Source organism: Pogona vitticeps, chromosome 2 (assembly GCF_051106095.1).
Source record: "Pogona vitticeps strain Pit_001003342236 chromosome 2, PviZW2.1, whole genome shotgun sequence".
Taxonomy (NCBI): domain Eukaryota; kingdom Metazoa; phylum Chordata; class Lepidosauria; order Squamata; family Agamidae; genus Pogona; species Pogona vitticeps.
In genome coordinates, this window is record NC_135784.1 from 4860950 (window position 1) to 4887632 (window position 26683).

Genomic DNA, 26683 nt, shown 5'->3' on the forward strand with positions numbered 1-26683 from the left:
GGTTTCTAGTGAGAGCTGGACCATAAAGAAGACTGACTACCAAGGAATTGATCCCTTTGAATTGTGGTGCTGGAGGAGGATCTTGAGAGTCCCCTGGACTGAAAGGAGAACAACCTATCCATTTTGAAGGAAATCAACCCTGAGTGCTCACTGAAAGGACAGATCTTGAAGCTGAGGCTCCAATACTTTGGCCCTCTCATGAGAAGAGAGGACTCCCTGGAAAAGCCCCTGATGTTGGGAAAGTGTGAAGGCAAGAGGAGAAGGGGACGACAGAGGAGGAGATGGACGGACGGTGTCATCGAAGCGACCAAGATGAATCTGACCCAACTCCGGGAGGCAGTGGAAGACAGGAGGGCCTGGCGTGCTCTGGTCCATGGGGTCACGAAGAGTCGGACACGACTAAACGACTAAACAAGAACAAGCTCCTTCTGCCTTTACTACGGGACCCACAGCGGGAAGGGCAGCCCGCTTATTGGAGCTGAGTTTACTCTGCTGCGCAGACAGGGAAAACTTTAATACAGTATATTGCTGCTTCTCTGGCTCGCTCCCCTTGCGAATACCGACGGCGGCGGTGGCCCCCAGGCTCTCTCCCTTGGGTGGGGGTGATCGGCTGCTCTTCCACTGGTATAGGCAAAGTGGGGGAAGGGGGACAGAAGGGGTGAGGGGCTCCCCATCCGGCCCGGTAAAAAAAGAGAGAAAGGCCCCACCCGCCGCCGCCCCCGCGCGCGCTCAGCTTGGAAAGCTGCAGAACCCCCTCCCCCAGTGGTTGTGCGTTAACTTAATGCGGGGCCGGCTGGGCAGAGCATTCGCGTCTGGAATCTCTCCCCCCCCCCCCCCAGACAGCATCAAAAGTAACTTTTCTGATGTTTTAACGATCTTGGCTGTCGATTCGGTCCAGCGCAGGCAGGCCTCTCTCCTTCAGGTGTCCTTGGTCTCTCGGCTCCCTGCCTGGCCTTGACGCGCGTCTGCCCAAAGGCACGTGAAGAGCGGGGCGCTGGGGAGGTCGCTCCCGACCCCGACCCAGCCCTCCCTCCCGATTCTCCTCCGAGAAGACCTTCAGCCGGCCAAAGCGGCGCACGCAGCCCACGAGCCCCGGGGCCAAGCCTGAGCACGATGCAAGCGGAGGCGCGACCCGCTCCGAAGGGATCGGGGCCGCCCCGCCTGCCCGCTTTCCTGCCCCTCTTGCCGCCCCCCCGTCGACGCGCCCCCTCCCTCGGGCCGCCTCCGCCTCCTCTCCTCCCCGGGACAATAGCAGGTCTGGGGAAGCCATCAAGGGGCTGGAGCGGGAACGCGGCCGCCGAGCGCGCGCCTGGAGCACAGCGCGCGCCCCCCGCGCCGGGAACGCTCTCCAGACCCCGGGGAGGGATGGCTGGCAGGCAAGGCAACAGGCGTGCATTTCTCCTGCCCCACTTTCTTAAAATTCCCAGTTAGCTAGATTGACCCACATCAACCCTTTTGTCAGACGAATGGCTCTTGATTGCCTGTTCAAGACTGGACTGCAGTCAAGTGCTTTGCAACGCAACAGGGACAGCTTGTGGTGAAGGGTTGTCACCTGGCAAGTCTGGAGAGCTCTGGGCCTGCCTCTGTCCCCCCCCCCCGCCACCCTATAGGTTTGGGGAGGGAATCATAGGCCGCCATCAGCATCACTTCCTAAGCAGGACACTTTCATTCCGAAACCTGGGGTGTCCAAGGAACGAATCTCTGGTCCTCACCAACCTGAAGGCTCCTTCTCTGGCCCTGTTTCCTCCTCATGTGTGTACCTGACACAAGACGCATGCATGTTTCCCCCTCCTCAGTCCATGTCACATGCATGGGCTCCAGGGTGTGTTGGGCACTGCAACCAAGACAACCTAGGAAACGGTGCAAGGAAGGGACAACTGGGGGGGGGGCATGGGGTCCTTCTCCCTTGCATACTATCTCTGTTGCATGCTTGCGCATGCAGAAGCCCAAACTATGTACGATAAAGCACATGTCGTGGGTCTGTCTGCAAAGTACACAAATCAAGAGACATGAACTAAACCCTGGTACTAATCCAGATACGAGCTCGGTGTCCACAGCTACTCTGGCAGCACAGTTACCCTACTCTAAGGAAAGTGTGCTGCTTTGTGCAAGAGAATTCATTGACGTAAATAATGAGAATACATACAAAAACCTGCTCTGAAACATTTCAGTCTCCCTGGGCACTCTATAAATGATCTGCAAGTGACTGTACTAGAGAAAAATAACTACAGAAAACTGATGGGGGGAGAGAGACACAGAGAGAGAGAGAGAGAGAGAGAGAGAGAGAGAGAGAGAGAGAGAGAGAGAGAGAGAGATACATTCATGCATTCTAGAATGCATCAGAGGGATTAAACACCAACCAAGGATTTTCAGCTCATTATGAACCATAAGACTCTTCATTGCTTCCCACTATTTAAAATTTGGTGTTAATAATGCTATTGTTACTTTGTAGACTTGTATCCAGTACAGTACCTCCTACCTGAAGTAATCTACTCTTTGAAAGCCCACTGTGCTAATGGACCATTGCCACTTTGTCTAGTATTACCCTTAAAAAATTGCATTTTTTTTAAAAAAAATTCTGTCTGTGCTGTCAAGTCCATTCCGACTTATGGTGACCCTTTCTGGGGTTTCTTAGGTAACAAGTACTCCGAAGTGGCTTCCCATTCTCGCCTCCTTCTGGTGGTGCCCTGGGGCCGCCATGCAGCTTGCCCAAGGCCACACAGGCTGGCTTTTCTCCTTTGACACACAGAAGGAAATTGAACTGCTGATCCCTGGCTCCAGCTGCTCCCCCTGACTGAGCCATCCAGCCGGCAAAGCAGAACAGAACAATGACTAATAGCCAAGATGATGAACACGTAAGTCTGTTAAAGACTTATTCTGTTTTAAGGGCCCCTTAGCGGGACATTCACCACCCCGCCCTGACACATGTGTCTGTTCCCACATGTCAAAAGGGGGGGGAATCTATTATTTGGTACCCCTTGTGGGGCCTGCTTTAGATCTCTGTTGGGCTATTATGGGATGTGAGGCTAACAAGAAAGGCTCCCATAAGCCTGGTTTCACCATCATAGCTTTTCCAAGAAATCACTTCCCTCCGTCACCTCATGATTCAAACTGTTACGGCATTGATGGTGGGAGGGCCAGCCATTCGCTCCCCACCCCCGCCACCCTTTCCCATGCTGCTCGGTGCATGATGGGATGTGTGATACTGTAGTTTCATACAAGGAAACAAGCTTCACATCCCACACCCAGAACTCCGACATTTTTACTTTTCTTACTACAACTCCCATAATCTCTCGTGTCTCTTGGGAGTTGTAGTCGAAAGTACTAGGCTGGCATCAGTCTGGGAGAGGCGAGGCCGCCTCCCAAATTGCAGGAGTTCTGGGACCATGGTTCTTTGGGAGCTGGCGTTCAAAAGAGTAAAGTTTCCAACCTCGGGTCGAAGTCGGTAATGGTTCTGGATGGATCCACTTTTATTGCACCATGGAATTCACCTTCTCGGGGAAAGTCCATTCACCTTTCTGTTTCTTAAGCATGATTTCTCCTGATGCCCCCCCTGAAATTAAAGGGCTTGAGTGGGGTGCTGCAGGGCTCACCCCATCATTTTAGAGGAAGGCCCCCCCTTCCCAGAATGGACTCTATGGGGAAGGCAGGAGGGGCCTGAAAAGTGGGGGAAAACAGAAGGGCCGCCCTCCCCTGCTTTCCATTGAGGAGTCAAAAGAAGAGGGTCAGGAGGGGGGTGGCTAATTTCTCTGCTCCCCCATAACTAGCGCCTGGCCACCATTGGAATATGGCTCCTGGCTCCTCAGTCTTTGAAGCCAAATTCAAGAACTTCTCCCCCCCACACACACCCCGAAATCTACCCAGTCAGGCCCTCTGCCAGTCCTTTCTTCAAGTCTCAAGTTTCCCAGGCTGGAAAACAATGACATGTAGGGACGCCTTCAAAAGATGATGATGCCCCATCCCCAAGCATGGTGAGGCTAAGCTCCCCCCCCAACCCCTGAACACGCATTGTGCTGAAAAGGGGGTTGTATTGACATTCCCTGGCCACCGGCAGCCAAGTTTCCACGCTGGAATGGGACCACTGCCGGCCTGCCCTCCCCCTCGAGAAAGAAAAAAAAAAACAACAATCCAGCTCCTGGTAATTTCCAGCAAAGATGGGGAGGGGGATTCAAGGCCAAGGAATCTTGGCCGGAGGGCCAACCAGGGAGGGTCTGGGTGGGTGAAAGGGGCAGATTCTTCAGAGTCCGGGGTGGCCACATGGATTTCTCCAACTCCGGTTTAAAGGAAAGGCATGAGCTGTATCTCCATCTCCTGCGACCCCCCCCCCCACCATGTCCCCATCCACTGACAGGGCAGAGGCCATCTCTGCCTCTATATTTCCAATCACTGCATCTGGATGTGAAAGCTGGGCGATTAAGACAGCTGAAACGTGGAGCTGGAGTAGAGCTTTACAGCTTCCCTGGATGGCCAGGAAGAACAAAACCAGTGGCTCCTAGATCAGATCAAGCCTGAACGGTCTCTGGAGGGGGAGAAGGTTGAAACCAAGGCTGTCCTGCTTTCGGCATGACCTGAGAAGGAAATGTTCTCCGGAAAAGACAATCCAGCTGGGAAAAGCGGAAGGCAGCAGGAAAAGAGGAAGGCCAGCTGTGCGATGGACCCATTCCCTAAAGGAAGCCATAGTCTTGAGTTTGCAAGAGCCAAGCAAGGCGGTTGAGGACAGGGCATTTTGGAGGTGGCTCATTCATGAGGTTGCCACGAGTTGGGGGGGGGCATGATGGCACATTAACAACAAAAACAACCTGCCTCAGATGGTGACACCTGACCTGTAGCCATCCTGCTGGGAGATTCACAGAGCCCCCCACCCCCACGAATTCATCCCCTCAACTCATGAGGCAGCCATCACTACATCTGGTGGCAGGGAGTTCCACAGCTTAACAAGGAAGACGCTCCCCAGGGAAAGTGGGGGGGGGGAGATGATCCCAAGAGGCAGCTGACCAGGCCTCTGGGGCTCAAAAGTGGGAGGAGAGGCTCACACACTTTGGATAAAGGGTTGGAGGGGGGGGCAAAATATCCATAAAAAGAATGGGATGGAAACCAAGAGGCTCATTAAAACTCTGCAAGGCTTTGCATTGTTCGGACAGCCCCTTTTCACCTGCTCTCCTGCCCTCTCCCCTCCTCTCTGCCCGCCATTGTCCGAATCGACCCACCCCAGCCTGCCATTCCCCCCCCCCCAGTGTCTTTTTCCCCCTCCCAGGTTCCCCCCCCCCGTCGCTTTCTTCCCCATCTGCAGCCTCCAGACGCGGCTGCTCCCAGTTTTGGCTGAGTGGAATTTGCAGCCAGAAAATGGCTCTTTCCAAGCAGGTCCGAGAGTGGAAACGCAGGCGGGACCAGAGGCATGCCGTGGGGGCGGGGGCGGGGGGGGGCAGCTGCCAGGCAGGGTGTCATTGCTGGGGGGGGGGAAGAGCAGATGTGAGCCTGGTGCTTCTCTCCCTCCCCCTCTCCCTCTCTCTCCATCTCAGCCTCCCCCCTCCCCTCCCCTCCCCTCCCCAACAGTCCCCTTCTCAGGATGCCAAAGTCTGGATAAGTCGTTTTGCAGAGGGCTGTTGCACTGCAGAGGACGGGTGTGTGTGTGTGTGTGTGTGAGGGGGGGGGTGCAGAGAGCGCCCCGCCTCCTCCAGAGAAGCAGATCCCCTTCCAGGGCAAAGACAAGGGGGGGCGCCGGCGAGCCATGCGGGGGGGGGCGGCTGGCCTCTCCTCAATCGGGGCGACGGCTTCAGCCTCCCGCCCCCAGGAGCGTTTTCCATTCCTGGGGCATCCAAGATTTCCCTCCGTCGGGAAGGTCGGATCCGACACCCGGGTAAAAACAACAGCCGAGACGGGAGCCCGTGATGAGTTTAGCAGAGGCGGCAGCTCAGGCGACCTGCCCTGCGAAGCGGCTGCGGAGCCCCGCCGGGCTGCCTCGTGCATACGTGCGTGCGTGCATGTGTGTCTGGCTGTGTGTGTGTATGTGAGAGAGAAAGAGAGAGAAAGAGAGAGAGAGAGATGGTGGGCCTGCTCCTGGCCCTTGGTGGACAAGGGTGCTCATGACCTGAATTAACAGCATTGCCAATGTTCTTTGACCCGACGTGTCAAAGAATTGCTGTTCAACTTCCTTCAACGCTTGGCACAGAGGCAGTAGAGCACAAGCCATAAGGAGCAGGATTCTACCCCAAAGAGCTTCCAAGTGGACCTACCTACCTACCTACCTACCTACCTACCTACCTACCTACCTACCTACCTACCTACCTACCTACCTACCTACCTACCTACCTTCCTTCCTTCCTTCCTTCCTTCCTTCCTTCCTTCCTTCCTTCCTTCCTTCCTTCCTTCCTTCCTTCCTTCCTTCCTTCCTTCTCTTCTTTCCTCTTTCTCTATTTATACTAAAAATTCAATTTTAAAAGAAAAGACGGTAGGCCACCCGTGTTACACAACCCCATTGTAACGGAAGCTAAAGATGCAGGACTCTGCCCCAAAGAGCTTACATCTGGATGAGGAAAATAGGAAAGGGGGGAGACAGTGAAATGGAGGGGAAAGTTAAAGAAGGAAGAGCTTTCCCTGAAGGAAGGAAGGAAGGAAGGAAGGAAGGAAGGAAGGAAGGAAGGCAGGCAGGCAGGCAGGAAGGCAGGAAGGCAGGCAGGAAGGCAGGAAGGCAGGAAGGCAGGAAGGCAGGCAGGCAGGCAGGCAGGAAGGAAGGAAGGAAGGCAGGAAGGAAGGAAGGCAGGAAGGAAGGAAGGAAGGAAGGAAGGAAGGAAGGAAGGAAGGAAGGAAGGAAGGAAGGAAGGAAGGAAGGAAGGAAGGAAGGAAGGCAGGCAGGCAGGCAGGCAGGCAGGCAGGAAGGAAGGAAGGAAGGCAGGAAGGCAGGAAGGCAGGAAGGCAGGAAGGCAGGCAGGAAGGCAGGAAGGCAGGAAGGCAGGAAGGCAGGCAGGCAGGCAGGCAGGAAGGAAGGAAGGAAGGCAGGAAGGAAGGAAGGCAGGAAGGAAGGAAGGAAGGAAGGAAGGAAGGAAGGAAGGAAATCTGGTAGATAGGTAGGTTCCTGCCATCAACTCCACTTCGGAGTTTTACAGAATCTTTTTATCCTGGGAATAGAGGACTCCCATGTGATTTACTCATCCTTCCTTTGGTGGGGTCCGAGGAGAGCTGGATCATAAAGAAAGCAGACCGCGGAAGAATTGATGCCTTTGAATTGTGGTGCTGGAGGAGGCTCTTGAGAGTCCCCTGGACTGCAAGGAGAACAAACCTATCCGTTCTGAAGGAAATCAACCCTGAGTGCTCATTGGAAGGACAGATCCTGAAGCTGAGGCTCCAATCCTTTGGCCATCTCATGAGAAGAGAAGACTCCCTGGAAAAGACCTTGATGTTAGGAAAGTGTGAGAGCAAGAGGAGAAGGGGACGACAGAGGACGAGATGGCTGGACAGTGTCTGCGAAGCAACCAACATGACTTTGACCAAACTCCAAGGGGCAGTGGAAGACAGGAGGGCCTGGCGTGCTCTGGTCCATGGGGTCACGAAGAGTCGGACACGACTAGATGACTAAACGACAATGAGGACCAAGCTCCAGCTTGCCCAAGGCGACCCAGGCCGGCTCTTCTCCTACAACGGCGTCGAGGGGGAACTAAACTCGCAACCAGACCCCTAACTCTCACTGAGCTAGCTAGACCCACAGGCAGATTATTTCCAAGCTCTGTCAAGGAGCCCAGCCGGTGGCCAGGGGCTACCTTTCCAAACGTTAACCTCTCTCAGGCAGCACCCAAAGGTGCCCACTGGCAAAGCCTGTGCTTGGGGCTTCTTTGGCTTTTCTGTTCTCTCTCTCTCTCTCCTCTGTGCGCCTTTTCCCAAGGCGGTCTTACCTGCCCTGCTCCACCCCACCCCACCCTTAGGGGAAGTCTTCTCCTCTGAGTAGCCCCCCCCCGGCCTCCTCGGCTCCCCTTTGGAGGAGCAGCTTTGCCCCCCTCTCGGTGATGAAGGCTCCTTTCCTGGGCCAGAGGGGTCTTCTGGGAGGCAAGTCACGTTGCCGAGGGCTGAGCTGGCCACACCTGGCAGGCAGTGAAAAGCCCCACTGCCTGCCTGGGTAGGGCAGCCAGTCCATACTCGCTAGGGCGCCAAGAGGCAGAGGCAGCCGGGGGGGGGGGGAACAGAATGGGACTGGCATGTCTACCCCCTCCAGTCATGGCGAAGGACATGAATATATGCCTCACCCAAGGGGAAGCACCTTCTCCATCCTCGGAAAACCAGGGTCATCATTGAAAAATGTCCCTCTTAGGATTACAATGCCCAGAATCTCCTGACCCTTGGGTTGAAATAGCACACGCACCCCACACACCCCACGTGCCCCAAGCTCAGTCAATTACCCAGAAGTATGAAAATGAGTCCAGGGTGTTTTGTGGGATGAGCCTCAAGGGTCTAAACTCAAGAAGCAAAATTTATCCCAAGGAAGAAGACACGCCAAGCAAGATTCCCAGGGAAAAGACCCCCGTCATGCTTGGGAAAAGTTGTGGACAGCGGGAAGAAAGGAAGGCCCAATATAAGGTGGACTGACTCCCTAAAGGAAACCACAGGCTTGAGCTCACGAGAGGGACGGGACATTTAGGAGATCCGTCAATTGTAGGGTCTCCATAAGTCGGAGACCCCTTTGGTGGCAATTGACAAAAACACAAGATCACAACGTGGAGGCAAACTGGGGTGGGTGGGTTCTGGTGGGTATAATTTCTCTTCTTCTTTTTTCTGAACCTTTTTTTGGAGAAACCTCTCAAGTAGGCGAAGGCTCCAGTTTTCTCTTTGCGCTCAACTAGGCCAAATGCCCTCCTTCCGATGGAAAAGAGGAAGTGGATAAGGAACTGGGGGCGGGAGCTAGGAGTGGCCCTAAAATGGGACACAGGACCCCATGGAAAGCAGAGGGGGGGGTTGTCTTACTCCACCCACCTAGGGAAGGACTTACGTTGAGTCGGGTGGAAAAAAGTGAACTAACTCATTTGGATCAAGAATTGCTTACCAGCCAAGGATGGAAAATATATAGTTTTTGAATTATAAATCTCGGAATCTCCAAATACATTGAGGATGAGAACAATAAGCCCTATACTGTTGCTTCCTGGGTATTCTAGTTGACAACGTTCTCAGGATGGTTTCCTCCTCCTGGTGGCACTCTGGGACCATCACGCACCTCTCCCCAAGACCCTGCGCAGAAGGCAGGGCACCCGATCCCATCATCCACACACATGCTCGGTCGGCTCAAAGGTCCAGCCTCCCCAGTGTGGTTGATCACAGAACAAAGGAAGGCTAATTGCCTTGGAGATTGAAAACAAAGGATGTCCGAGCCAGTGGAGCCTACTGGCAACACCCTGAGAGCTCTTTTATTGACTTAGCATGATTACAAGTATGTTATGAGAGAAACAGCTAGGATACTAGTTACCTAATCGTAACTTTTTTGTTGTTGTTTAGTCGTTTAGTCGTGTCCGACTCTTCGTGACCCCATGAACCAGAGCACGCCAGGCCCTCCTATCTTCCACTGCCTCCCGGAGTTGTGTCAGGTTCATGTTGGTTGCTTCGCAGACACTGTCCAGTCATCTCATCCTCGGTTGTCCCTTTCTCCTCTTTCCGTCACATTTTCCTAACATCAAGGTCTTTTCCAGGGAGTCCTCTCTTCTCATGAGATGGCCAAAGTACTGGAGCCTCAGCTTCAGGATCTGTCCTTCCAGTGAGCACTCAGGGTTGATTTCCTTTAGAATTGATAGGTTTGTTCTCCTTGCAATCCAGGGGATTCTCAAGAATCTCCTCCAGCACCACAGTTGAAAAGCATCAGTTCTTCGGCGGTCTGCTTTCTTTATGGTCCAGCTTTCACTTCCATTCATCGCTACTGGAAAAACCATAGCTTTGACTATGCGGATTTTTGTCAGCAAGGTGATGTCTCTGCTTTTTTAAATGCTGTCGAGGTTTGCCATCGCTTTCCTCAAAAGAAGCAGATGTCTTTTAATTTCATGGCTGCTGTCACCATCTGCAGTGATCATGGAGCCCAAGCAAGTAAAATCTGTCACTGCCTCCATATCTTCCCCTTCTGTTTGCCAGGAGGTGATGAGACCAGTGGCCACGATCTTAGTTTTTTTGATGTTGAGCTAAAATAACTCTTTGATCTTATGCTCTACCTCTAAGCGAGAGGGCAGGATAAGGGGCTACCCCTCCCGCTAGTGGCTGCTGCTTCCTGCCAAGAGCATATGGACATCACTGGAACAGAATACAGCTACAGCCTTTAAGCAGAACTTTCCCGCACCCCAGACTCTGTAGCCAGGTGCTCCAATCTACTGAGTTTTACTAGCTTCCTTAAGCAAACCTTATGGCAATTAAGCCGATATCATATGAAATTAAAAGAATCAATTGTTTTCTCCTTTCCCCATGACCTGGGATGGCTTCTTCCTTCTTCTTGAATCTCTCTCTGATTGTAAGCCCCATGGGGGCAGAGAATGGAAAAGTTCTTCTCCCACAAGTTCTGTACAGAACATCATGCAAGGTGGTTAAGTCTGGATAAGTTTAATACTTGCAGGATTAACTTCCTTGCTACAAGAGGCAAGGATGGGCATTAGCTGAGGCAGCTTTAAGAATCAGGCAAAAGTCAGGATCCCTCAATCTCGAGGAAGGAGCTGCAAGTAGCACCCCCATGTCCAGGAAGAGTCTACCTCACCAGATGCTGATGGAAGGAGGAAGCACGGTGCAAATCCTTTTCAGGGGTGTGCCCTGACTGTGATCATGATGGTCTCGTGATGGAGCTTACTTGGGTCTCTGTGTGTGTGTGTGTGTTATTTTTAAAAACCAAAGAGCACACATTTGAGAGCTACACAGAACTCTTTGTCGGTCACAGCTGGGGGCTGCAGCACAGATGGATTCACCTCCCTGAGCACAGAAGCAGCTCTGTAAACTGAATCATGATTTTTCCTAGCATTCCTCCCTCGAGTGGGAGAGACTGTATGTTTTCTTTCTCCCTTTTTTGGCTTGGCATCTTGTGGAGACAGTCTCTCTTCCTTGTAGACAAAGAGCTTGGTGTGAGCCCTGAAGGTTGCACGTGTCTCTCGCCTCCGATGAAAGGGGAGCAAGAGAAAGGGTGCTTTCAGGAGGAGAATTAATTTTTGGAGTTTAAAAAGTTATTTTGAGAGACCGTTTGGCGCTGTCTTAAGGCCATTTTTATCTTCCCTGGGGTGCGGAGGTGTTAATTTTACATTACGGGCATAGCTCAAGGTTTCCCACAAAAGGTAAAGGGATCATCCTGCCAGGGTCCCCTATTCCCTTCCTCCCATGGGATTTCTGGGCTTCCAAACAGCTTTGTGAACAGGAAGAAGTCCAACTGGTGAAGCTTCTCTCATCCCCCAGCCAGAGTTTTCGGGCCACTGCTGAGAGAGCCAAGCAAGGCCCCCAATGCTGTGAATATAGGAACTTCTAAAATATGGAAAGAAAAAAGAGCCACCCGCTTTCAGGGTTTCTTTAAGAATTACATGACAGGCAGATAATCCACCGGGAGAGTCTCTCAGACTTAAGAGGTACACTGGGAGTCATTGCTCCATAGATTTACTGCCCTGTCGGAGGGCTTGGTTTGTTTCTGCTGTTTGGTTATTTTCTAACTTCATGTGGCAGGCAGCCTTCCAACAGGTCCAGCTCTTTTGGGGGGGAGGGCTGCAGAGATTTAATGGTAAAGCAGCCATTAATACACAGGAGTGCTGGTAGGAAAAAAAAAAGAAGGAAGGGAAGCCTCGATCCTTCTTTTACAGCCACCCGCCCAGCTTTCGAAGTCATCTGGAATCTGGGGCTGGAAGGATTCCACCTGGAAAAACTCACGTCTTCCCCCGTCTGTCTGTCTGTCTCTCTCTTTCTCGCATGCCCATGGCCGGCCCCACCCTCTGCTAGGCCCACAGCACCAGATTCCCCCGAGAAACAGCTGAAAGAGTCGCTGGGAGTGTTCGGCTCGGAAGGGAGCGGATGGCTGCCTTCCTCGGTCACAGATGTTTCGTCTTGCAAGATGATTAGGCTGGGGGTGGACTAGATGACCACTGAAGGACCCCATCCGAGTTCCGGGAGCTTGCTTGGGTCTCTCTTTCTCCTTCCGATCTCATCTGAGGCTAGGGCTTCTCTCTACCCGAGAGGCACCTTTGCCGCCACCCCTCGTCCCATTGTGTGGGCACCCAGCTGGGGCAGTCATGTCTCAATCCGTGTGAGCATGTAGTCCCCAAGGATCCCCCAGGTGACACTGTGACTACAAGCCAGGTACAGCCCAGAGGGAGGAGAAGCCAGCCTGAACCACAGACATCCCAGCCAGCCACAACCAGCCCTGACATCATCCTTCAAAAACGTTTTGTGAACTACGACTGCCGTCATGCCCCAGCGTTGCTACGCTACTGGAATTAGCAGTCAGAGAGGGAAAAAAAATTCTGTCCATTCCGAGATATTTTTGGGAGACCCAATCCAAGCATGATCATAATCCTAAGTTTAAAATCAACTTTTCCTAACTTCCGCCAACATGTTGCAGGGAGTTCCATAGGTTTCCGATGGCATCATGTAAAGAAGTACTTCTATAACCTAAGGGTAACTTTCTGGAAATTTTCAATAAGGTCATTACGTTTTGTCTGTTTCAGTAGTCGGCATCTCCAGACAGAGGAAGGATGGAGCAGATGATGGAAGGAAGGAAGAATGCTGTGTAGCAGAAAGAGTGATTCTGTGGAGGAGAGCAGCTGGCTGCCAGGATAACCAACCTCCTGCAGCCTCTATGCTTCAAATAAGTTAGACTACACTGCCCATCATCCTTACAACCAACAACTATCCTTGCTAGGGATGACTGGAGTTGTAGGCACTGCCTAAGGGAAATGTTGGATGAGAGCAGACTCTCGGAGGCCTGAGAAAAGGTCAAGCACCTGATCTGAAGTATAAGCAAGCAGACAATGGGAAACTACAGGTGGCTGGGAGTTCCACAGGTCGCAGGTGTTATTGTGCCTTTCAACTTTTTTTTAAATATCTGTACAGCTGCGGTGGCTCCAAAGATGAATTCCAGAATCTGTCCTGGAGTTATAGTACTTTGAAACAGGCCACCAGAAACGGTGCTGGAAAATATGTGCAAGCTTCTGAGATCCCCAGATCTCTTCAGCCCACAAGATGGCACAGAAAGCAGATGCGAGGGGTGGGTAGAAGGCGGGGGTGGGGTGGGAATAAGGGTTGTTACGAAAGCCATTCAGGCTGGACGGAGACCCTGAGGGGTAAAAGAAGAGGGAGAGAATTCTGCAGGGCCCTTCTTCAACCCGATGAAGAGACCTAGCGATTCTGGAAGCTGGCGCCTGTCTTTGGCCTAATAAATTCTGGAACCTTTGCAGCTGCAGGGCATCCGGTCTCTACCAGTTCTGGTGCCATCCTTGGTGACCTTTTACCACAGCTTGGAAAATATTTTACCTTTGGGAAGCCAAGACCAGCGTGCCTACACACACACACACACACAACGGGTCCGGGAAAAGAACATTCCCCAGCTTTTTGGGCTGGCAGGGATGCAACAAGGGCTGCCGTCCTCCTGTAGGACCGAGTCCCTCCAAGGCCCGGCGGCTGCACCGGTGGATCTATCTGCCTGCCTCTCCGCGCGGACCCGGAGGGCGCGAGCGCTGAGTTTCCCCGGGGTAGGGGGGCGCAGCGGGTGGAAGGCGAGGAGTCTGGTGCCACGGGGGAGGGAGCCCACTAGTGTCGAGGGGCTTTCTGGGGGACGGAAAGGGACACGCGCGTCTTGCCAGCCGGTCTGGGGAGCCCCGCTGCCGACGGGCGCCCGGGGATGGCGGGGTGGGGGGGTGTGCGGGGTGGGAGCCGGACGAGGCCGGGAGCGGCGCCGCCGCTCAAAGGCAAACAAACCCCGCCCGGGCACACACTCGCCCACTGTTTCCCCCGCACAAAGGGCGCCCTGTCTGGGCTGGGCCGGGCCGCCGCTGCCGCCGCCGTCCAGGGGAGGAGGGCAGGCCGGGCCGGGGGACCAGGAGGAGGACGAGGGAAGGAGGCGCCCCGGCGGTCCGGGGGGGGGAGCGGGACACCCCCCCCCCAGCCTTCTACCAACTCCCCACCAAAGACAAGCCCAGGCAAAGCCAGCGCTTCCCGTCCCGTCTAAGCCTGGGTGAGCCTCCCGAAATCCAAGGGAGCCCGTCTTAAAGGAACGGGGGGGGCGCTCGGGGGGGATCATCCCCCCCCTTCCCATGCCACCTATCCCTAGACTGGCACCAGACGGAGTTCTCTCCCCCCCGCAGCAGTATACTAGACCCTCTCCCCCTTCCCGGTGGAAAATGGATCCCTCCACTCTTTATGCACCAACACCCCCCCCCGCCATCTGGAGAGATGCGCCCCTTCTGCCCCCCTTCCCCCAAAGCTGGGGTGCGTGTGTGAGGACCCCCACTCCCCTTCCGAAAACTATTCGTTTGGGGGGGGGAGCGGGGCACAGGTCAGCTGTCACCTCCCGCTGCCTGGACGCCGCCCCGTGGGATCCAGACCGCCACCAAAGCCCCCAGACTCACACAAGTGAGGGGGGGGAAGGAGAGCAGTGAAGGAGCCACATCACCACGTGGCGCTGCCCCCCAACCCCCCCCCCAGGCGGGACGCGCGACTGCCGCCTTCTGGACATGGGGCGAGTCGCAGGCTGCGGGGAGGGGGGGTGCAAGAGAAGGCGGTGAGTGACAGCCAAGGGCTGCGTCTCTCCCCCCCCCCCCACATACATATGGGCCGGGAAGGGCATCAAGAGAGCAGCACCCGACTCCCCCCCCTCAGCACCCCAAATGATGCCCCCAAACTTCTACCACGCCATGCCGCCCCTTCCCCCCGCCCTCGAAGGTTCTGCCGCCAGGTGTCACGCCTGGGGAGGGATCGGGTCCTGCACCGGCGCCTCCGTTCCGGCCATAACGACCAGAGACCCCGAGACCGACGGCCCAGCATCATCACCCTTCCCGCTGAGCCTGAGTCCCCGTCCCCGCGGGTGTGTCCCTCCTGCGCCCCAACGGCCCTCTCTTCTCCACGCCGACCCCCCCAAGCGCCCAACCGGGGCCACCTCCTGGACCCTAAGGGGCCCCCCCACCGACCTCTCTTCCGCAGTGCGCTGACCCTGCCTGGCTCAGAGGCCAATGCTGGGGCCCGATCCTCGACGGGGCGCCCGGGCCTGGCAGGGCCACCCTCCCACCCCCCCACACACACCGGTCTCTCCCCCTTATTTCCCCAGCGCCCACCTCCGGCCGTGCAGGCGCCTCCCAGCCCGTCCGGGACAAGAGGAATCCGGGCGGAGGGGCAGCCCCGACGGCCTCGCCCCCCACCCCCGCTTACCTGCTCGGACGCTCTGGCAGGGCAGCAGCACCAGCAGCGGCAGGAGAAGGACGAGGAGCGGCGCCATGGCTTCGGACCGAGGCAGGGCTGGACGGCTGGCCGAAGCCCCTGCAGACGGGGCGCTCCGAGGCCGGCCGCTCCGTCCGGTGCCCGAGGCGGCTCTGCCGGCCAAGTTCGGCTCCGGCAAGAGGAGGAGGAGGAGGAGGAGGAGGTTGGCTGGCTGGCTGTCTTTGGCTCTGGCGCCCGGGCGACGGCAGCCCAGCAGCCTGGCTCCCCCCCTCCCGGCCCGCCTTCCCTCCCTCTGGCCCTCCTTCCCAGCCTGCCCACCTCCGCCTCCAGCCTTCCCCCCCCCCGCGGCTCTGCCCTCCCTGTCACACCTGGACTCCAAGGGGCTTCTCCTGGGGGGGGGGTCCCGGAGGCAGCGGGGAAGCCCCTCCCTATAAACCGCTTTACCGGTTGGATTTCCCCCAGCCAGCCAGCCCGCTCTTCCAGGTGGGTGGGGATGGGCAGGAAAGAAAGGGAAAAAAGGGGGGCGCTCCTCCCAAGAGGCACCCCGACTTTAAGCCCCCAGACCCATCTCCCCACCTTCCACCCATTTATTTCCCTTAAAGATTCCCCCACCTCTGAGATTGTAAAACCCTATGAGTTGCGCTCGCCGGGGGGGGGGGCAGGCTGGAGATTTGGAGACCCACAAGGTGTGTGTTTGGGGATTGTGGGAGTTGTAGTCACAGCTGGTCACATTGTTTTAGAACCAGGGCTGGGGAAACGAACCACAGAGGGTTCCTTCCCCTCCTGCCTTCCATTCAAGCCCTATTTGTATTTCATGCCTGGAGTTTCTCATCACACCAGGATCTGACCCAGAGGTCACAGTCCATCCTAAAAGCCCCCCCCCCAAATCATGGCTTTCTGAGTTACCATTCTATACCTGTTTCTCCCCCTTCAACAAAATGTATGTAGCCGATTTCCTCTTCACGACAGCCCTGTGAGGTAGCCCAGCGTGGACCCCTCCTCCCCAGAATATTGTGTGTGTCTGTGTCTGTGCAAAGCCGCACCTGCATTTTGCATGTGTTATCACAGTGTCACAACAACGCAGCGTGCTGTGTACTTTAAACCTTAAAAATCATCAATGCATTTAAGGATTCCCAGAGAGAGAGAGAGAGAGAGAGAGAGAGAGAAAGTGCCCCCCTTGAAGCCAAGTTCATTTGGGGATTTCAAGGCCAAGTGGAGGTCCTGAACCTCTTCTGGTTTCAGAAGGCACTCTGTACATGCCCCAAAGCGCTGGCTCAGGATTTGGGAAAAGTTGGGCTGACAAGGACAGAGCTCCTGGACACAACGGTCTGCTCAGCAACTGTCCCCCCCCCAGAGCATAATGCTTCAACGGCCCCCACCCCCACACTGCGGATAACACCCTTTTGAAACTGAGATGTCCTGGGTGCGAGAAATGAACTTCTGTCCACCCTCAGTAAATCTTCACCGATGGGGCCCTATAGGAATAGGATGGGGAGGGACCAGCAGAAAGGATACCTGCAGCTAACTCAAGCAAGTGAGCCAAGCCCCATCGTGCTGTGGGAGTCCGCCTATTGCAACCCAAGTGGCAAAAGAGAATGGCTTCCCCTCCTTCCTTCCTTTGCTATTTTCTGGAACGCAGGAGAGGAACCCTCCCCTTTGCCCTGTTATGCCCAGAAGCAGAGCAGAGCCCTCTGGCCTTTTTTTTCAGCCTCTCCCCAAGGGCAGGTTTATTAGGATCTCTCCTAGTGGTGCTGCTGAGGGCGCAGCCTGGGACATCCAGTGTGCAGCGTCTGCCTCTGCATCGCAGCCCTTCCCTGCCTTAAGGAAGGGGAAAGAGGCATGGAGGGAGAAACTGTGCTGACCACAACGCAAAATTGCTGGGGATACTTCATTTCTTTGTAATTGATGTCGCGCCCATTGTTGTTGTTGTTGTTGTTGTTGTTGTTGTTGTTGTTGTTGTGTATAATGGCAACCGAGTCAGCAGTTTCACACCTTGCAAGTTTTGCTGCCCAACGAAGGGAAAGGTCATTTGGAGAGCAACCCCCCCTTCCAGTTACAAACACCCCCCCCCCAAAAAAAGGCATTTGGACAGCTGGGAGCGAGACTGTGCAAACACAGCAAGGGGGGGTTCACCCTGTTTGATTCCTCTTCACATTTGTGTCTTTTGCTTTTGTGGAACAACGGCCAAAATGGGGAAATATAGAGGAAATGCAGGGCACAAAGACAACACCACGTTACGTTTCCCTAGAATAATAAGCAAATTAAAGATGGGTGCAACATCAATTACAAAGATGGAAAGATGACAGGGCCTGGCTGAGATAAAAAAAATCAGCCCAAATATGGGGGGAAAAACAGCATCTGTGGGTGCTTCTTGGAAAAGGGGGAGCATTTCCTAATGGGGTTGATGCCTAATTACGAAAAATCCCTCCATAAAGGCCAGAAGTTTGGAGAGAAATCATCTCAGCCGGAGAGCAGGCAAGAAGCACCGAAGCGGGCAGTCCAGCTCTACCTCGATGTGGCAATGTCGCCTAGTGGTTAGGGGGTCTGGAATAGAATATGAGCGAGCCAGGTTCCGGCTCCCCCCCCCCCCCCGGAGTGACGGTGTGCTAGTTGTTATGTCTTACTTCACAAGTCACTTGTTGTGAGGACAGTGGAGAGAAAAGCAAGCCAGGATATACCTGTTAAAGGAGAAGCAGAGTCCCTGGATGGAGGCAAAGGGGGCTGTTGACGTTCTCCTTTCCTATCATGTTCTGGCAGCCTCCAGCCTAGACTACCACTGTGCCGTGGGGCGGCCCTTGAAGACGATGCCGTTGCTGCCTTGAAATTCTTGTGGGAAATTTTTAGATCAGGCATCCTTCAGTCTCGAGAGACAATGGTAACGTGCTCTGTAGGGAGGACTTGGAACAGCATCTAGCGTTGTTCTTTAAGAAGCAAACCAAACATAAGGCTCGCCCAAGGGCTCGGCTGGCCAGGGGACTCCGTACTCTTGGGCTACCTACGTTGGTCACAAAAGCCTGCCGGCCGGCCACCCAGGCCTGACTGAGCAGCAACCGGGCGCCCCTGTCCCACCAACACCCTCACAGGTCTGTGCAGGGCGGGGTCACCTCCGGCCACGATCCATCAACCCGTCTGGGATTCCTCGGCCAGTCTGTGTCCCTCCTTGAGGCTTCCTCCGTCTCTCTCTCTCTCTCTCTCTGGCTGGACCGAGAGGTCCCAAAACGGCTCTATAATCAAGAGCCTGTAATTAGCCATCTGGGCTGGCAGAAATAGGCACAAGCCGGGGGGGGGGGGCTGGCTGAGCTTGTAGAGGTGGGGCCTGGCCTGGAAAGAGAGGCTGACGGAGGGGGCCCTGCGGAGCGGGGTGCATTTGGGGTGCACAGTTTGGGGGGTTTAACTTAGAACGTCAGCCTTGTGGAGCAACAGAGTGATGAGTCTTTGTGGTGCCGTTTTAGGTAGATTGCTTTCTTCTTTGGAGGGGGGGCATGTAAGTGGGCAGCCTAAACTTTTGTAAATAGGACTCAAAGGCAGCTAGCTACAGCATGAAAGGGGCTCCAGGGTCCTCTCTCTCTCTCTCTACCCCCCCCCCCGGTGGATTTGAAATGCCCCCAAGATCCTTCCACAGCTCCCAGATCCAAAGCAAAGCCAAGCATGCTGCTTAGAAACCATCCCATAGCACTTAAAGCATTCGCTGGGCAAGCTTACGGTTTCATTATGCAAGCTACCCATTTTCCCCTCCCTCCCTCCCGCCAGCAAGCTGGGTACTCAAGTGTCCTGACCTGGGAAGAATGAAAGGCTGAGCGAACCTCCAGCCAGATACCTGGGATTGAGCCCCGGTGGTAAGCAAAGTCCTGCCTGCAGGACTGCCGTTCAACCAGTGCGCCACAAGATACCTGCAGAGCGGATTTGTCCACTCCACAAGAGGCAGGGTGGCCTCCCTTCAAATCCGGCAGGTGGGTGGTGGTCTGGGGCCAGCTGGCTTGACCCAGGATGTAAGAGAGGCATCCATAGCAGGAGGTGTATCTGTGGTGGCAACCGAGGGCCACCCCCCCCCAAAAAAAATGTTCTCAGAATCCTCTCTAGAACCAAGCCCTCCTTCGTCTGTAGCCGTGGCCTGCATATTTATTCATTTTATCATTATTTATTGCACTTCATCCTCAAGAAGGAAGCCAATCTGCTGCCCCAGGCAGGACTCTGGAAGCTGGGTGATTTTCTGCACCCATGGCACCGTGCCGTTTTGCATATGGCGTGGCGCCGTCCACGTTCTCCTTTCTGCGGGATGGACTCAAAACGACCTCAAGGCCAGACGGCCTTCTCTCTTCCTCCTTTCAGCCTGGGTCCCTATTCCCAGTACGGCATTTTTCGTACATCCATCCTCAAGCTCTGTTTCTCCATGGGAGGAGGGCAGGAAAGACTCGTCCATTCATTCATTCATTCATTCATTCATTCATTCATTCATTCATGTGGCTCAGTGGTTTAGGTCTCTGTCTGTGGAGCCTGAGGTTGGGAGTTCGATTCCCCGATGGGCCTCTTTGACAGGGGCTGGACTGGATGATCTAGAGGGTCCCGTCCAGCACTGCAGTTCTAAGATAATTCACTCATTTTCATTGCTACACAGCTTCCTCCCCCCATTAAAGAACCCCAGGCAAGTGCCACACACTTGGACCCCAAGTGGGGGAGGGCACCCCATGCTGCTCAGCCCCAGGCACCAAAATCTCTTGGGCTACCCCACCGAATCTGGAGAGATATTTCCAAGATTCCCTGTTGGCACCCTGTAAATCATCAGGTCCAGCCTGAAGGGGTGTTATGATTTCCTTTGTTCCTGTTTGGGGCCATGGATCATGGGCCTCACTTCTTTTCCCTTCCTTTTTTAAAAAGGCATCTTTTTTGGGGGGGGGAAGGGTGTCCGACGGGCTCCCGCTTTGCCCCTCCCAGGGTGGGGTGGCAGGTCTGGAATGTTGTTGTTGATGAAGAAGACGCTGGATCTCAAAGAGTGAGAACAGCCCCCAGAGTCTCCTGGCACGCAAGCCTTCAATCCCCACGCGCGCCCGGTGCTAATTGCAGCCTCGGAAGCCTTCAGGGCCGCCGCCAGATCCGGCCAAGCGACATATATATAGACCATCTTGTTTTCTCTCCATAGGCACCGAGGCCAGCCAGGCCAGCTGGAAGAGGACGAGAGAGAGAGGGGCTCCTTCTGTTCTTTCAGCTGCAGGGCGTGTATGTGTGTGTGTGTGTGTGTGTGTGTGTGTGTGTGAAACCTTTTGCTGGACGGGGGGACCCCGCTAGTCGGGTGCACAGAATGGACCTTCCCCAAGCGGGACATGGAGAGAAGGCACGTCGTGACTCAGGGTGCCACCCTCCCCCCCGGCCACGCCGGGGGAGTCAGAGAGAGGTCTTCACTTTGCTCTCTGCTGCTCCCGAGATGCTCATAGACCTCTCAGACGGAAAGGAGGCACTCCGATAAGAAGCATGGCCGTGCTTAGGCATACCAACACCAAGCCGAGCAGCGTAAAATGTCCATGGTCCCCGAACCCCGGGAAACATCAACAGCCACACGGGGCCTTCTCGGCCGTGGCACCTTCCTTATGGAATCCTCTCCCACAGAGCTTAGGGCTGGCCCCCCCTCCCTGTGGTGCCTTTTGAAAGCTTCGAAAAGCAGGGCGGTTTGGGGAAGCCTCTTGGGAGGGTCCCCCCAATTAATAAGGGACGGAAGAGGAGGAGGAAGGAAGGAGAGGAAAACGGTGTGTTGAGTGACCTCCATTTTGCTGCCTGTCTTGTTCTGTTATCAATAAAGATGGTTTTAGCCTTTTTTACAGTTTATTTCATGATTTATGTTTCTTTATTTCTGCGTGGTGCACTGTTCAGAGCCCGATCTTGCTAGATGGGGGGGGTATAAAAAAACCAACCAACCCACCAACCAACCGTTGACTTGCAACAAGAAAATATCCGCCTCATCTTCTCAAAAACTGAAATGTGCCCATTGGGATGTAAGCTGGCAGGGGTTAAGGGATGCTGGATTTCTGGGTAATAGACTGAGAGTGACCCCCCCAAAAAAAAAACACACACACAATATAACACAGGGAAGTCAGCAGCTCTTTTATCGACTCAGTCCATCTCACGTCCGGGATTCCTCTTTTCCTGCTACTTTTCCACCCTACCGGTGGGGGTGACACTGCCACCCACCCTGTGCTCAGACGCATCCCCACTTGCTCACCTGCTCGTTTGCTTGTGCGCGCATGTGTGTTTAGAGACAGGGCTTCCGCCCAGGGCTGCTAACGGTACAAATGTGAGTTGTACAGTATTATCCTTAGAACCTTATTTTAATTATTTTACTGTTTATTTGAATCCAGAAGTTTGCAGGGGAAAAGAGTGTTTTAAAATCAGACAGCAGCAGGGAGGACGAAGGGGTCCCCACTGACACTTGGGGGGCCCTGCAATTCTGCACCCAGAGCCCCCCCATGGGTGGAGGGCTTCTTTCGGCACCCTCCGTCAGCCTTGAACAAGAGCCTTTCTCCAAAAGAAGCGTTTCTCAGATCCTGCAGCTGATCCTTGGTGCCCCACTTCCGAAGGGCTCCTAAAATAGGGGGTTGGAGGAGGGCCACGCAGAGGGACAAAGGAAGGGGGTGGGATTCTGGAGAGCTCAACCCTCCAGGACTCTGCCTTTGGGGGGGGGGAATCAATCACGACACACACGTGTGCGTCTGCATGTCCAAGAGTATCGTCACTTTGTGCGGTGGTGAAATGCTCTCTGTATATGCACAGAGGTAAGCCACCTTCCGTATCCTCAACAGGGCGGTTGTGAGGCAGGAGGAACTCCACGGGGGGTGTGTGCTTTGGGGGGGCAGTGGGTTTCCAAACATGGCAACCCAACCCGTTGAGTTTGTGGGTCCCTGGTGGCTCAATTCCAGTGGGGAGCTGGGTGCCAACCTCCACTTTGCTTGATGGGTGCCCCCAATGGGAGGAGGGGCAGCACCAGAAGGGCAAGGATTTCAGATCAGCCTCCTACCCCCCCATACACACACACCCCAAAAAGAGGGAATTCTCTCCCTCGCTCTCATGCACATATATTATAGATACAATCCTTGGGTGGAGTGACCCTGGGCAGCCAAGATGGGAGGGACATTCCTTCTGGATGCAGGCGAAAGCTGGGCTATTCCTGGCACCAGGCGTGGTGCGATCCGAGGCCGCAGCCCGGCTCCTCCTCCTGCCAACACCCCCCCTCCCACTATGCCCTGGGGCCAAATGCCCAAGTATCTAAAAAAAGAGACTAGAGGTCCTGTCCATGGGGGTGGGGAGACACCCCCCTCCTTTCCGGCCTCCTCTTCGCAGAGAATCATCTGTGGATTAATCCCACCGGCTCAACCGTATGCCCTTTTTTTTGCAAGACATAACCCAACCCATGACGGCCGGGGACCAAGCACAATCTGGAGGATACCTCTATGGAAACCGAACTGGCTGCCTCCAGATGCACAAGGCCTTCTCTCCATGCTCAGGAGCCCTGCCTTGCCAAGAGTATTTTAAAAAACAAAAACAAAAAAACACCCACCAAAGACCCGGTTTTCCTTCAAAGTCCACTCCTGGAGGCAGGAAGTGTCGCAAGCTCCACTCTTTTGGGGTGTCAGGATCCAGCACCCCTACTTGGGATGGGGGTGGGGGAGGGGCGAGTTAGAGGAAGTTACTTTCTTTGAAATAACTCAGGTCGCTGAGCGGCTGCAGCGCCTTTTATTCCTTAAGGCGGGCGTTGAAGGAGAAAAGTTTGTGTGTGTGTGTGTGTGTGTGTGTGTGTGTGTGTGTGTGTGTGTGTGTGTGTGTGTGTGTGTGTGTGTGTGTGTGTGTGTGTGTGTGTGTGTGTGTGTGTGTGTGTGTGTGTGTGTGTGTGTGTGTGTGTGTGTGTATCCGCACGCGCGCGCACACACTTCCAGCGCCTGGCCTCCTCCACTGGCCTGCCAGGGTCTATGGGGCCTGCCAGGGCCGCCAGGTGAGGGGGGCAGGACAAGGACCCATTGATGGGGGGGAAACAAGCCCCCCTTTGTGCGGCTCCTGGCGGTCGGCGGTTGTCAGGCCCGGCCTGTGAAAACACACCCGCCAGGGAAGGACTGAGGTCCATTCATGGCCAGGATGGAGCCCTGGTGGGGGGGTGGGAGAAGGGGGGGAGAGAGAGAGGGTAGGACATGCAACGGCCCAGTGGGCACCTGGGGGTCATCCCAGGCCACGGTCCCAAAGAGTTGGGGGGGGCAGAAACCCTGCCAGAAGGGGCCGAGGAAGGAGGAAGAACCCTGGGCTTGAAAAATGCTTCTGCGGTCCCTTTTTTTTTTGGGGGGGGGGAGGTGTCTGTATGTGTGTTGGGAGGGTGGTGTTTTGCTGGTTTAGACTCAAAATGCTTCTTGCTGCCCCCCCCCCACCTCTCCCAAGCCAAGGCTGGCTCTTTCTGGCTTCATGGTATGCAAAATATTCCCCAAAAGAAAGGGCTACTTTTGCAAAGGTAAAAGCCACCAGGCCTTGAAGCTGGCAGGGAGAGGCGGGGGGGGGGGGGAGTCAAAGAGCCAAAGGCATGGGTTATTTAAAAAAAAAAAGAGGAGGGGGGTTCCCAGGAATTTTGAATGGGACCGTGCAACACTGCTCTCCCCCCACCCCACCCCACCTAGTTAGGAAATCAGGCCTCTCCAAAGTGCACTGGCTTTCATAGGAATGGGCGACGGTGGCAATTTTTAAAAAGCACTCTGTGCATGCTCAGAGCCCCTACTCGATCCCACGAGGAGGTCTTCCATCCTACCCCCCCATCCCCAGATGGAGGAAAGGACCAAACTCAGGCGTCCATGAATCCCCCCCCTCCCAAAACCACCCAGTTCCTGGGGCACTGCTGCCCTCCGCTGGCTGACAGGAGAACTCCGTCACAAAACCTTTAACTCCGGGTGAGTCAGATGCTCACCTACCTTTTTGGGACAGGCGAGAGAAAATTAAAGGTGAGGAGGGGGAAAAAAGACAAAATAGCAGGGCCCTGCTTCTAGGCATCAAAATCCACTTCTTCTGCTACAAAGGGTGGACAAGATCCATGTTGGATGGCCACCAGCACTTCTGTCCCTCCAGCTTCTGCCCCGAAGAAGCCACCACGTCCCACAGATCCAAGCTATGCATGGAGCAGGCATTTCTTAAATTGCACCTAGGGGAAGAGCAAAACCAAGAGCAAGCCAGGTGGGTGCCCAGGGGACTACCTGCCACAAGACAAACCCACTAAGATTACTGAAATTGGAGGGACATGATTTAAGAATGGGTTAGCATGCATATGTGTGGTATGGGAAATACAAGGAGCAATCACACTTTATGGAACACATTGTGAGAAAGGCACTATGCCTAGTGTGGCAAAAATTTTAAACACAAACTTATAAGAAAATCCCAAGCATTTACTCTGGAAGTGTTGAATCAGAAAGGAGTGCTACTAACATATAAAGAATTACTTAATAAAGAACAAAACATAAAAAAATAAGCAAGAGCTAGAGGAACTAGGGGTAGCAACAGATCGATGGTCAATGAACAAATTAGAAACGAGATACAAAAAAGATAAAATTGTGGGCTTCTTTGAGGGTGAAGTTCAGGTGGATAAACTATGGATCTATACTGATGAGAAAATAATTAAAAATATATATATACCTATTGGAATATGATATGGAGGAGGAGAGGGTAAAGGAGACAATGACAAAATGGGCAAGTATCGTCGGTTACAATACTGATATTGATGATTGGACAATGATGTGAAAGAATGTCATAAAATGATTAAGCCGGTAAATTTAAGAGAAAATATCCTCAAAATGTGATGGCACTATATTCCTGTAAGGTTGGCAAAAATGTCAGCGGAAGTGTAAAAAAAAAAAGCAGGAACTTATCATCATATGTGGTGGACATGTGGAACAAGTCAAGAGATGTGGGAAATAAAGAACAAAAATTAAATTTTAAACTTGAAATAGCACTATTAAATATTGTCAGAAATTACTGATAAGAAAATCAATTGTTTAATGTACAGTATATACTTGTAGCTGCTAGGTTACTCTGGACCAAAAAATGGAAAAAGTGAATAAATAAATACCTACGATGGAGGAGTTCCTAAAGAAACTGTTGGCCATCGCAGAATTAGATACACTTTCAGAAGCACTACAAGAACAACCAAGAGACTATGCAAAACAAAGTTGGAACTTAATATATGTTTGAGCTCAGGAAAAGACAAAAGTTTAGGGCAAAATGTTTTATGTATTACTTTTTTCAAGGCTCACCGGAAACCTGGGGGAATCTGCGATCCAAAGGAGGTTGGAATCTCTGTCCTCTCAAGGGGGGGAGGGTGGGCTTATTCTGGGTTGTTTTTTCTATTATTTTGTATTTTGTTGCAGTTTCTTTGAATGATAGATGTTTTGTATGCATAGGTTTAAATAAACTTCCAAAAGCCTTTACCCGCCAGCTGTGCTGGCCGGGATCTCTGGGAGTTGCAGTCCAAGAACATCGGGGGGGGGGAGAAGCTTGGAAACCAACTGTACTAGACAGAATACAGTCGGTTGGTGGGTCGCCTTTGGCCCCTAATGGAGACATCTCATCAACAACCTGGAATCCATTCTGGACAACCGTACAGTACTTCATTCTCTGACACTCAAGGGGTCGGTCTTCCCTTGCCTAGAGCAGTGGTCCCCAACCTGGGCCTCCAGATGGACTACGACTCCCAGAAGCCTTCACTTCCACCTCTGTTGGCCAGGATTTCTGGGAGCTGAAGCCCAAGAACATCTGGAGGCCCAAAGTTGGGAACCACTGGCCGAGACATCACCTCTCCCACAACTGAAATTAGGGAGGCCACCTGAGACTCCTCATCTCCCCTCGCAGCACAAGGCTCTTCAAGGATGAATTAAAAGTATTTTCAACTCGCCCACCCCTTCTCCCTAAAAGGACCCGAGGCCAGCCACCACATTTGGGCTCCCACTGACTTGTTCCTCTTCCAAGAAGCCTCTTCTGCCAGGGCAATTGTGGATCATCCCCGGGCAAACGAACAGACGGCATCCGGACCTTGGGCCAGCAACACAAGAGAAACCCGTCTCAAAATGCTTCACCTTCCTGGGACACCCCGTTGTGGGTCTCAAAAGTAGATATTGTGGAAAAAGGGGACTAGAAAAGGAGACTCAAGAGAGATGAAGCAGGCGTCAGCTACATAAACAAGTTTCAGTGCATCTTTTAAGAGCAGAGATCAGGGCTCTTCAACACAGGGCATATATTAACAACCCAGCTCTTTGCAATACTTTATGGAGAACACGGAAGTTTCTCCTGGTTTCCTCCAACCTCTGACCCAGAAGTAACTCTTGCG

The 26683-nt window shown here is 53.9% G+C and overlaps 2 protein-coding genes across 5 annotated transcripts in view; both read right to left on the reverse strand.

Annotated features, from left to right (window-relative positions):
• The window catches only part of COL11A2 (collagen type XI alpha 2 chain), an 86659-nt gene extending 71041 nt beyond the window's left edge, over positions 1–15618 (reverse strand). For all 4 annotated transcript variants that reach the window (XM_072987129.2, XM_072987127.2, XM_072987130.2 and 1 more), the window contains exon 1: positions 15343–15618. In XM_072987129.2, the coding sequence (XP_072843230.2) occupies positions 15343–15409 (67 nt within the window). In that variant the 5' untranslated portion in view covers positions 15410–15618. The remainder of the gene's footprint in view (positions 1–15342) is intronic.
• Positions 1–26683, reverse strand: part of LOC110070991 (RLA class II histocompatibility antigen, DP alpha-1 chain) — a 195071-nt gene that overhangs the window by 3604 nt on the left and 164784 nt on the right. The window lies entirely within an intron of this gene.